The following is a 12,132-nucleotide window of genomic DNA, read 5'->3' as shown; positions in this document are numbered from 1 at the left end:
AAAAGTTGTACAGTAGTCTAAAGTAGTTATCGAAAAATAGTAAGCAAAATTCATCTTGCTACTTCTTAAATTATATTTTCATTGGGTGTAGATGTGACTTGTCAACAATAGTAAAGAACCTGCATCTCAGTCACTGAACTTGGATGTATCATATGTCAAAATAATGTTGTCATTTTCCTTTTACAGATTAAGTTATTCAAAGACTATGTTGATTTATACTTGAAAGACGTCAAAGATGATCTTGGCAATCCTATAAAACCTGTTTATGAAACTGTCAATGATCGTTGGGAGGTGGCTGTCGCTGTTTCTGATAAAGGGTTCCAGCAAGTTTCCTTCGTCAACAGTATTGCAACTACAAAGGTATACTTTTCTGTGTATATTAAAAGCTATTTATAAAAGTGGTTAGTTCCAGAAATTCGAAACGTATTTTGACTTGACAGTAATGTAATAATATAAGTTAATGACAATGAGTTTGCTAGTTAGGTGCGAAACTGGGTGCATAATACCTGCATACCAGGGGGGGGGAGGAGAAATTTTCCTGAGAATAATATGAGCTCAAACCTGACAAAAGTATTAGGTGTAAAATGGATTTTCGTAATCTTGATTTCAATATGGTTTCCCAAATTCTGCCGATTTAAGATGTATGATCTGCAGTATTGAAGGTGAGAGCAATAACTTCCATAAAAAAAATTGTGAAAAGAGAATTTTTTTAAGAAAACTGTCTCTGTGAGCTGTTGTTTTACTTTAACTTTTATCTTAATGTAAGTTATGTATTTGGAATAAACAAAGTTGCATAATTTTCTCACACTTCTGCGTAAAGCTTTTTCATGCTTTAGCTCAACTAAGATTGAACACTGTGATCTCGTTTATTATTATAGACCTGCGGATATGCTCAAATTACAGCACTTATTTATTTTAAAATCGTTATTTTTAATGATTTTTCAGTAAAGGGATAAAAACTACCTCTCACGTTTCTATTTTGGGGTGACCTTAAGATTTTTCTTTTGAAATTAAAGAAGAAATGCAAGATAATTCCAAGATGACAAATTCTTAACTCCATCGGTTTCCCTCCTCCTCACTGTAATGTAAATTGTCTCATCATGTTACCTGTTGGAGTGTCATTTACTCTCAATACAGCAGAAACAAGATCAGTTCAAGCTTCATGTCTCACAAGCTATCCTCTTTTAGTAAGACCTTGGTGGTCTTAGTAAGACCTTGCTGGTCTTAGTAAGACCTTGGTGGTCTTAGTAAGACCTTGGTGGTCTTAGTAAGACCTTGGTGGTCTTAGTAAGACCTTGGTGGTCTTAGTAAGACCTTGCTGGTCTTAGTAAGACCTTGGTGGTCTTAGTAAGACCTTGGTGGTCTTAGTAAGACCTTGGTGGTCTTAGTAAGACCTTGGTGGTCCATCAAAAAGTACAAAGCGGAAAATTTTTAACAGTGATTATTGAATACCTTGAGATAAAACGGCTATCTCAACAAATCTGTAGTTGCAGCCAAATAGCGCTGTGGTCCTTCATGAAATCAAGACCATAGAGATAAGGAGTTGGTAAATAGTGCAAATTGGATTACCAATAACCTTCGATAACAACTGACAAGCTTCGGGACTAACCCCACCTAGAAAAATATTATTCACTTGGTATATTAAATAAAATAGTAGAACTCTATTTTTGCTGCTGTTTCATCTTCGACTTTTTGCTAGCTTTGTCAAAAGAATTCTTGGATTTGAAACCCTTGTCATGTTAAAGTACATATGCATTTTACTGAAAACCTACTTCAATGAAACAAATAACTAATTGTAAATGTCTTATTGGTTATCAAAACAAAGTAAGTATTTTCTTTTCTTGTGAAACGAAAACCTAATCAGTATTAGGATTAAATTGAAAGTATAGGATAAATCGAAAAAAATGTGGAGTTGTTTCTGAAAGATTTCCCTTGGGATCCTCCCCTTACTGCGCTTTCCTGCCTAAATACTAATTTAAGTTTTCAGAATATTAATGGGTTTGTGACATCAATTTAAAAAAACAAATTTAGAATGTTGAAATTTACTAATTCTCGCAACTTATGTTTAATATTTGTAGTTAATTTTTGTTTCTCTCGAATAGTTTAAATATAACGGAATAAACTTAGTAAATATACTGATTTTGTTTGTGCATTCACTAAATATTGTGTTAAATCTTTTTATTGAGGATTTTTTTTTTTTTTCGTGGGTAACCGCCATACAGATCCATTTGTCTTTAATTTCTTTTCGGGCCCAATTGTAACTTCTTTTTTGTTTCGTTTTCTTGGCTTTGACGTGTCAACTTTTAAGCATTTTATCGTAGGATACGCACTAGAATTTTACAAAAAGAATAGCGTTATCTATATCTTTTTTTCGGGGGGGGGGGGCTTGATGCAAAAACAACTAGTGAATTATAGGAGAGCAATAGGCGATCATGGAAAAAAAAATAGCAGCCTCGAGACTTTTATATTGTCATGGGACGGACCCTTCTGATATTTGTTCCAATTTTGATTTAGCAAGTACAGTGTCTTTGCCAGACGCTTTTCCATTGTCCTGCTAGTTGCTAATAGTCGTTGGCAACAGTTTTCAGTTGAAAGAAAAAAATATTCATCTACAAAAATCTAAATTAATTACAACCAAAAAGACACAAAGCTGATTTTAAATATGCTATTTGTTTGTCTTAAATGAAGCACGAAGATAGGCCATTATTATTCTACGAGTTCTGAAGCAGAGCGTTCTTAGTTTATGTAGTTTCGATGTTTTGTTTGTTTTTTGTATATAGATATATTCTGTATGTTTGTTGGTCAAAATTATATGCTAGACTGTTCGTGGTCGAAAACCTACTCAGTGTTAATACTAGTAACAACAGTATAATTTACATGCTAATTCATGTTTGTGACATTCTTTTCTAGGGTGGTCGACACGTTGATTATGTAGCTGACATGATTGTTAAAAATTTGATGGAAGTACTGAAGAAAAAGAACAAGTCAAGTGTCACATTGAAACCCTTTCAAATTAAGAATCATATGTGGGTATTTGTCAATTGTCTCATTGTCAATCCTACCTTTGACTCCCAAACAAAAGAGAATATGACCCTTCAATCCAAAAGTTTTGGTTCAAAATGCGCCTTGACGGACAAGTTTATGACAGCCGTAGCTAAATGCGGTATTGTTGAAGCCTGCACTCAATTTGCCAACTTTAAAGCTCAAAACATGTTGCAGAAGACCCTGACTGCTAAGAAGTCGAATAAAATCAAAGGTATACCCAAGCTGGAAGATGCCAACGATGCTGGAACGAAGTTCTCAAATGATTGCACCCTCATATTGACTGAAGGAGATTCAGCCAAGACTTTGGCTGTTAGTGGGTTGTCTGTTATTGGTCGTGACAAATACGGTGTATTTCCTCTCAGAGGAAAACTCCTTAATGTTCGTGATGCATCAACAAAACAGGTAGCTATGAATTCATTTTTGTCTATAGTGGTATTTGGATAATGCCGAAGCTCTGAGCGTAATCTTGATTCCACCCTGGATGTGCTCGATTGCAGAAAGAACCACATGTAATGGTCTTGTTGTTGTAATATTTACGCAATCGATAACAGTTTGACGACTTTAGTAGTCACATAAGCTAGTTAAGTTTGAAATTATGTATATTTCGTATAAGGCGACTAACTATTAATTATTTCCTGTTTTTCAAATATGAGACTAAAGATAAAAAATGAAAACATACTCGAAAGTTAATTGCGCGTCAGAAAGTTAATATCCGTCTCATAATTGGTATAATGATATCTGTGTTATAGCTAAGAAGACCAAAAAATCGGTTGCAATCCCTCTTAAGAGATCTATTTTTAGCGTTTTTTTTTTTTTTTTTTTTTTTTTTTTTTTTTTTTTTTTTTTTTTTTTTTTTTTTTTTTTTTAATACAAACCCAAAATGAACGTTTCCACGTCGGTAAAATGCCCAAATAGGAATGATTCCCAAGCTCTCAAAACACTATGTCTTTGCATACAATAGGTAGAATTGCCACAGTAATTGCTTACTCTATTCTATAATTAGTCTTTCAGAATAAAAAAATTTATAGTGCTCTTATTAATAGATGATAAGGGATGTACGAAGCAGGTGAAGACAGAACATTGGGCTTTCTCTAATTCACCCATTTAGATTCTGTTATTTTCCATTTAATATGTCGAGGTTTCCAGGTTCTGTCCCCCAAAACGTTTGCCTCTCTCAAATTTAAAATTCTGCGTATGTTCCTGGTCTTGGTTATGGAATTTTTTAGATATACCTAAAAATTCCAAATTGTGATTAAGGCACATTAGAAAAAGCCAATTCAGCGAAAATTGTTTAGTATCTCATAAGTGTTTTCAGATTAGTAAACGCTTGAGTATATATATATATATATATATATATATATATATATATATATATATATATATATATATATATATATATATATATATATATATATATACCTGTCTTCACCTGCTTCGTACATCCCTTATCATCTATTAATAAGAGCATCTTTTGTGTATAAACGACCAACAATTGTGTGTTTTTTTGTTTTTGTTTTTTCTCGAAAAAGAAGTCTTAGAAAACTCGTTAAAAGCCTCAATTTCGGAAAATGTATGTGATATTATTTTTATATACATCACTATCAAGTGCCAACATATTTTGAATTGAACTTAAATAAATGTTATTTTATGTTAGTTCTAGAGCCACCACAAAGTCCCTAAAATCGACTGGAGGTCCCTATTGGTCTTTAAATTGATAAAATTCTGTAGAGTCTCTTTTCTTCTTTGGTCATAAGCTCCATATCCTGAAGGCTAGTGATAACTTTCAGTATACGGTTTTCAGTATTTTTATCTCATTTGAGATTCTTGGAACCTGTTTTTGCTCGTCTAACAACGACAGAAGTCTTTGTTATATAGGCTACAACGTTACGTTCAAGATAAAGCAGACAGACTTGAAACGAAAAGGAGCGACCCCCTTTGCCTCTGAAGTCAATAGGCTTGGAGGAAGAAGGGTTCGGTTGGCCTTGTTGATTACTTAGAAAACACTTTTCTTGGTGTCACTTTGTTGAACAGGAATCTAAACTGCTAAATGTATATAAAATGCTTATGTATGAATCTAAACTGCTAAAGCAAATGCGTGAAAAAGAAGTAATGACAGGCCGTAAAAGCGTCTTAATAGGTCAGGAGTTTAAGAAGGAATTAGTGTTATCCACAGGGGTGGGGCTGTATCGAAGCTATGGTGGCGTCATGACATCAAGAAAAGGCTCGAATTGTCTGGGGCTAAAAGACAAGTGACGATGAGAACACATATATAGGAGCCTGCCGTTTGCTGAGACCCAGTGGCGAAACCGCCGTGCTCCTGGTACTTTACATATAAATATTTATATTCTCAAGATCTGTTTAAGAAAACCTTTTTTTTCTGAAAAATGGCATACTAACATTTTCTGCACTAAAAACAACGGTCTAGATAGGACACGACTTTAGGAAGATTTTTTTCTGACGCAAAAATATTTTTTCGCTGAATCAAGGTGTGGGGATTTGGTTCCTCCTGGGATGATTTTTTAACGATAGGGGGAATGCTCCTGACGCCATTTTTATGCCTAAAATTCGTTTTATCGAGCGATGCTGGAACCCTTAGTATCGAAAATTAAGACGAGCACAAATAAAGTGATGTAAGGATTTAAATTTGACACGGTGCCTGATTGACGATTAATAAGCCAGTCTTTTCTTTGTTTATCGACAAACCAGACCAAGAAGAGATTAAGGGATTATTTCCAAAATTTAGATTTTTTAAATTTGTATTTAAAAATTAGGTCTATATAAGCCTTTCTAAAGAAGTGAAAATTTTAATTTTAGGTTCGGCTATATTTTTTCTCGTTTGTAAAACCCCATGGCATTTATTGTCAGCAACCGAAAATTAAAATGAGATATTCCAATCCTCTGCACTTGGCAGGCATGTCGATCCAATGGGGAGAATTGAACCCCTTGAGCTAAAAAAAAAAGCCCATCCCCTTTCTATCTTTCTTATTAAAAGACTAGATTTATAAAACACTCACAAAATGGTTTTTCCTTGTTTGAACCAAGGTGTAGGGGTATGCATTTCTGGGGGGGATACGCGTGACACTGATTTATATATAAAATTTGTTCCACCTGGTACTGGTCCCCCGGTACTGAATGTATGCAAAGAGAATCGACTTCAAAATTCCAATTAGAAAGTTACGAATTTGAACATGAATTTATCATCTGTTGCAAACTGTTTTTCAGATTATGGAAAATGCTGAAATCAATCATATAGGGAAAATCCTCGGCTTGCAGTATAAGAAACAATATAACACTTTGGATGATGTAAAGAGCCTGCGCTATGGAAAGCTTATGATCATGACTGATCAGGACCACGTAAGTCTATATCGCAAATAAAATTTTCTTCTTTGCAAGTATTAGATGTGCTAGAATTTCAAGTCTGTTGATTTGCCACCCTTCTAAAAAATTTGGTGACTACAGATACATCTTCAAATCAGTGCATTTTGTTGAGTTGGGAGAAGCTATAAGTATACACCCTATTCAATCAGAAGATGCAAATCGAGGGAATGAACAGAGTAAATTGTTTAAAAGTCCACGAATGGCACCGAGTTTTTTCGTCACTTCATCTTAAATGATGGTTAGGTTAGCTTCTTTTTCCTCCAAGGGTAACTAAAGTTTTTATTACTGACTCAACCAGATTGGGAATCCATAATTGGCAGCCTACACTGAGGGTCATGTATTAGTTTGGGAGTTTCACTCAAAATATCACACGAGGAAATGAAGTATTTTCATTGGATAGTGGGTTTTCGATTGTTCTGAAGTTTATGGTTTAATCTATTTAAAATCACGTGTACAAAAACCTTAAAAGAGCAGAGAAGTATTTCTTGGGTAGCGACCCAGTACCTTGTTGTAAGAGAATCATGCTGGGTCGCGAAAAATTTCCAAAACTTTTTTTCAATATTGTTTCCATCTTTTCGATACTGAGAATAGTAGCAAAATATGTATTTTTATTCTTTCATACAGCTTCGTCAGCCATGTCCGCCTGTTATGCTAATAACTACTAGATTTTGGAATTTTCCAAAAGGGCTATCGATCTAAATCTTGGCTTAGATGTTTTCCCATATATGGCATCTGTCTTTATAACCCAATCTTTCTCAACTGGGAAAAAACATTTTCTTCATTTATTAAAGGTTTCAATGATTTCTAGGGGATTATAGCAGAAATGCATATCAGCTATCGTTTTCAAGTAAGGTTTTAGTCCTTTTTCTTGTTCCTCTGTTAATGGTTATCATGTGTTGTAACAGGGTGTAAAGAAACTCAGGTCCACACTTTGTGGAGAGATATTCATCTTCACAACTTTTTTCATGAAGTCTTGCAGCGCTCCTCTAGGGATACCCATGCCACTTCCAGAGAATTTGACTGACTTTTTGTCGACTAAGACAGATAAAGCTGCTGTTTTCTTTCATTCTGGATCCCAGCCCCCTTTTTTTCTTTTCTCTTCTGTTTTACTTTTAAGTATTTGATCTTGAACAAAATTTACCAAGAAAATTATAATTTTTGTTCACCTAATATTTTAACAGGATTAAACAACGTCAGAATGAATCAAGTTTTGAGCTTGCCTTTAACCTTTAACTAGGCTTTTTACACAGCTTTTATAAGCATAGCTCACTCTCGGACACCTTGGCACGGCATGCCGAGCCTACTTTTCCTGCTTTTGTAGTATTTGTAATTAGGGTAGATCTTCAGACAAAAATTGACAAAATTCCAGATTTAATCACCGTAAAACGTGATCCAATCTGATATTTTTGATAAAAGTATTAATCAAATCCAGACATTTTAAAAATATACTCTTGCATCTGTCAGGGCCTTTTCAGTCCATTAGAAGTCCCATAGGTTTTTATATAGAGATTCTTTGCTTCGGCTAAACGGGACCGATCGTGATTTGGTCTCCCCTATGTCAATTTTGATGTAAAATATTGCCCAACTTTAAATTTTTAAATTGGATTCTTAGAACTAGAAGGTGTTATCCAACCGTAATGAGATTTGCGTCAAATTGCTTTTATGGCATTTATATTTTTCATCACATTGGAAGTAGAATAGTGGATTTATTAAATTGTAATAAAGCCGGAAAAGTAGAATTCGGAAAATGCTAAAGGCCGCCCATGCAAGTTCACATCTCTTGGTGGTATAGCAATTCCAGGGCTGACCCTCTTTTTGTAGCTTGGTCTTGGGCAATGTTGCGTGAATAAGGATGTTAAAAGTGGCCTCATGTCAGGTCCTCCCAGAACCAATTGAGAACCAAAAGTATTGCCGTCAATCAAAGCATCTGCACCTGCCTATAAAGTATCTACACACCTGGCACCGAGTCGGTAGGGGTGAACATTTTCTCTTCAACTCAAACAAATAATGATGTAATGAGTTTGCAGTGATGTGTAAACCGTTACAGGGTGGAGAGAAGTATATAGGAGGTACGCGAGTTAACCTTTCTTTGGAATGGGGGTAAGATTTCCTTTGTAGGAGGTTTAGTAATATGGTTTAGGAAGTCCTCTCATAATTCTATGTCAACTTTCCTCTTGGCAATGTATTTGGTAGCCAAATATGTATACTATATTTCATATTTACGTAGATATGCTGAAAAGAACAAGATCCAAAAATTTCTTATCACTCAAGTAATAGCTATTGTTGCCCTTGGTACAAATAATTAGCTGTACAACCTCGAGAATTAGTACCTTTTTTCTTCTTTTTTAGGATGGTTCCCACATTAAAGGCCTTTTGATTAATTTTTTTCACCACAATTGGCCAACATTGCTCCGTATTCCATTTTTGGAAGAATTTATCACTCCAATTGTCAAAGCCTCCAAAAGGGATAAAGACATATCCTTTTTCTCTGTCCCAGAGTTCGAGGAATGGAAGAAGAATACAACCGATTGGCCGAAGTATAAGATAAAGTACTACAAAGGTATTTTTTTTTGTTGCAGCTGTTGTTGTTTTTTCTTATCTTATCTATTTCTCTTGATTTTTTTCTGTACCATATTGCCAGACTTGTATGTTATTAGGGCTTCATATTATCTACTAGCACTGTCTCCTTGCCTGCTAATCCTTGTGTTAAGAAATGAAAAATCCTTTTCAATTTAACACATGCGTTTTCCGCTTAGAATATGAAAAGTATGAATAATAATTATATTTTTCAAACCGGAAGACGCAAACACTGCAAAAATGTCAGGGGCATATCAGAAAATTTTTTGTCTGGTTTCTTAAACTGCCAATTGTTTTTCTTTTTATGGCACTTGGTATTCGCAAATTCTGTTGGTCTGTCTATCCTGGTTTTACTAGTTTAGGCACTTCCAGATAAGCTAGGGCGATGACATTTGGCAGGCATATCAGGGACCAGACCAGATTAAATTAGAAATAGTCGTTTCCCCAATTCGACCATCGGGGGGGGGGCGGACTGTTAATTCGGAAAAATTAGAACATGAGGTATTTTTAACTTACGACGGGGGATCGGATCTTAAGGAACTTTGCAATGTAGAAGCGTATCGTGTCTGAGAGCTCTTATTTTAAATCTCGGCTGGATCCAGTGACATTAGGGAGGGGGGTTAGAGGAGGAAACCTGAAATCTTGGAAAACGCTTAGAGTGGAGATATCGGGATGGATTTTTGTGGGGAAAATAAGCATAAGTCCTAGATACGTGATTGATGTAACCGGAATGGATTCGCTCTCTTTGAGGGAGTTGGGGGGGGGGGGTAATTCGGTTAATTAGGAAAAATTAGAAAAAAGAGGTATTTTTAACTTACGAACGATTTATCATATATTAATGAAATTTGATACTCACAAGGAACTCGTGGCTCAGACCTCCTATTTTAAATCTTGATCGGATCCGGTGACACTGGGGGGAATTGAAGAGGGGAACCGGAAATCTTGGAAAACGCTTAGAGAGGAGGGATCGGGATGAAACTTGGTTGGAAGAATAAGCACAAGTCCTAGATACGTGGTTGAAATAACCGGATCGGATCTGCTGTCTTTGGGGGAGGTGGGGGGGCATATTTCGGTAATTCTAAAAAATTAGGTATTTTCAACTTACGAACGGGTGGTTAGATCTTTAAGAAATTTGGTATTTAGAAGGATATCGTGTCCCAGGGCTCTTATGTTAAATCCTGACTGGATCTAGAGACATTGGGGGGGAGTTGGAGGAGGAAACGGGAAATTTTTGGAAAACGCTTAGAGTGGAGAGATCGGGATGATACTTGGTGGGAAGAATAAGTTCAAATCCTAGATACGTGATTGATATAACCAGGCCGGATTTACTCTCTTTTAGGGAGTTGGGTGGGTTGGTCTAATTCGGAAAAATTAGAAATATTGAGGTATTTTTAACTTACGAACTGGTGATCAGATTTTAATGGAATTTGATATTTAGAAGGGCTTCGTGTCTCAGAGCTCTTATTTTGAATCCAGACTGGATCTTTTGACATTGGGGGGAGTTGGAGGGGGAAACCGGAAATCTTGGAAAACGCTTAGAATGTAGAGATCGGGATGATACTTGGTGGGAAGAATAAGCACAGGTCTTAGATACGTTATTGACATAACCGGATCGGATCCAGTCTCTTTGGGGAGGTTGGGGGGGGGTAAAAATTCGAAGGGTTAAAATTAGAAAAAATGAGATATTTTCATTTTACGGACGGGTGATCAGATCTTAATGAAATTTGTTATTTAGGAGAACTTCGTGTCTCAGTGCTTTTATTTTACATCCCAACCGGATCCGGTGAGATAGGGGGGATCGGAGGGGGGGAACTGGAAATCTTGGAAAATGCTTGGAGTGGAGGGTTCGGGATGAAAGTTGGTAGGAAAAATAATCATAAGTCCTATAGTCCTAGATCGCAATTTAAATTTCTAATGGTCTGTCTGTCGGTCCCGGTTTTGCTAGTTTGGGCACTTTCAGATAAGCTAGGACGATGAAAGTTGGCATGTGTGTCAGGGATCCGACCAGATTAAATTGGAAATAGTCACTTCCCTGATTCGACTATCTGGGGGGGGAGAGATTGGAAGGACCGTTAATTCGGAAAAATTAGAAAAATGAGATATTTCTAATTTACTAACGGGTTATCAGATCTTACTGAAATTTGATATTAGAACCACGTGTCTCAGAGCTCTTATTTTAAATCACAACCAGATCCTGTGACATTGGGGGAGTTGGAAGGGGGAAACTGGAAATCATGGAAAACGTGAAAATTGAGATTTCTTTGTCTTACGAATGGGTGATTGGATTTCAGTGGAACTTGATATATAGAAAGATTTTATGACTCAGATGCTCCATTTTCATTTCGAATCGGATCCGGGGACATAAGGGGTTTGAGGGGGGAAACAGAAATCTTGGAAACCAGAAATCTTGGAAAACACTTACAGTGGCGAGATCGGGATGAAACTTGGTGAGTAGAATAAGCAAATTTCTTAGATACGTGATTGACGTAACCGGACTGCATCCGCTCTCTTTAGGGGAGTTAGGGAGGGGGTGCTTCTGGATGTGCTAGGACGATGAAAATTGGTAGGCGTGTCAGGGACCTGCACAAATTGACTTTGTAAAGTTGTTTTCCCCAATTCGATCATCTGGGGGGGGGGATTGAAAGGAGAGGAAAAATTGGAAAAAATGAGGTATTTTTAGCTTACGAGTGGGTGATCAGTTCTTAATGATTTTTGATCTTTAGAAGGACATTGATCTTTAGACAGCTCTTGGCTCTGGGCTCTTCCGACCTCGTCACAAGTGCCATATGAACTCTTAGCTCTTGTTTTGTCCCTAAATATACATGGGTAATCTCAGAATCTTATTGAAAAGATAATCAATGGAAATGCAATGACAAAAACGGATAAAAAATCTTATATTGCGTGTTTTGTATTCTTGGCAAACTTGGCACTTAGATACCTGAGAAAAGAAGCTTGATTAAATCTGTTTGAAAATTAAACTAAAACTATTCATCTGTCTCTTACACATTGGTCAACACGAAAATTGCTGTCATAAAATTATTAAAATCTGGTTCTTGACAGAGGTCCAAATTATTTTAGTCCTTGTAACTTAGTCGTCACGAGTGAAAATGGAGGCCCTGTAGACTTTTTGGG

At 36.1% G+C, this 12,132-nt stretch overlaps 1 protein-coding gene across 1 annotated transcript in view; it reads left to right on the top strand.

The window, feature by feature from the left end:
• The window catches only part of LOC136032995 (DNA topoisomerase 2-like), a 67,346-nt gene that overhangs the window by 17,057 nt on the left and 38,157 nt on the right, over positions 1 to 12,132 (top strand). Inside the window, exons 5-8 of the mRNA XM_065713521.1 lie at positions 187 to 360; positions 2,911 to 3,447; positions 6,268 to 6,399; positions 8,773 to 8,983. Coding sequence (XP_065569593.1) covers positions 187 to 360; positions 2,911 to 3,447; positions 6,268 to 6,399; positions 8,773 to 8,983 — 1,054 coding nt within the window. The remainder of the gene's footprint in view (positions 1 to 186; positions 361 to 2,910; positions 3,448 to 6,267; positions 6,400 to 8,772; positions 8,984 to 12,132) is intronic.

The sequence above is a fragment of the Artemia franciscana genome, chromosome 11 (genome assembly GCF_032884065.1).
Source record: "Artemia franciscana chromosome 11, ASM3288406v1, whole genome shotgun sequence".
NCBI lineage: Eukaryota > Metazoa > Arthropoda > Branchiopoda > Anostraca > Artemiidae > Artemia > Artemia franciscana.
This window is presented reverse-complemented; position numbering and strand designations above follow the sequence as displayed.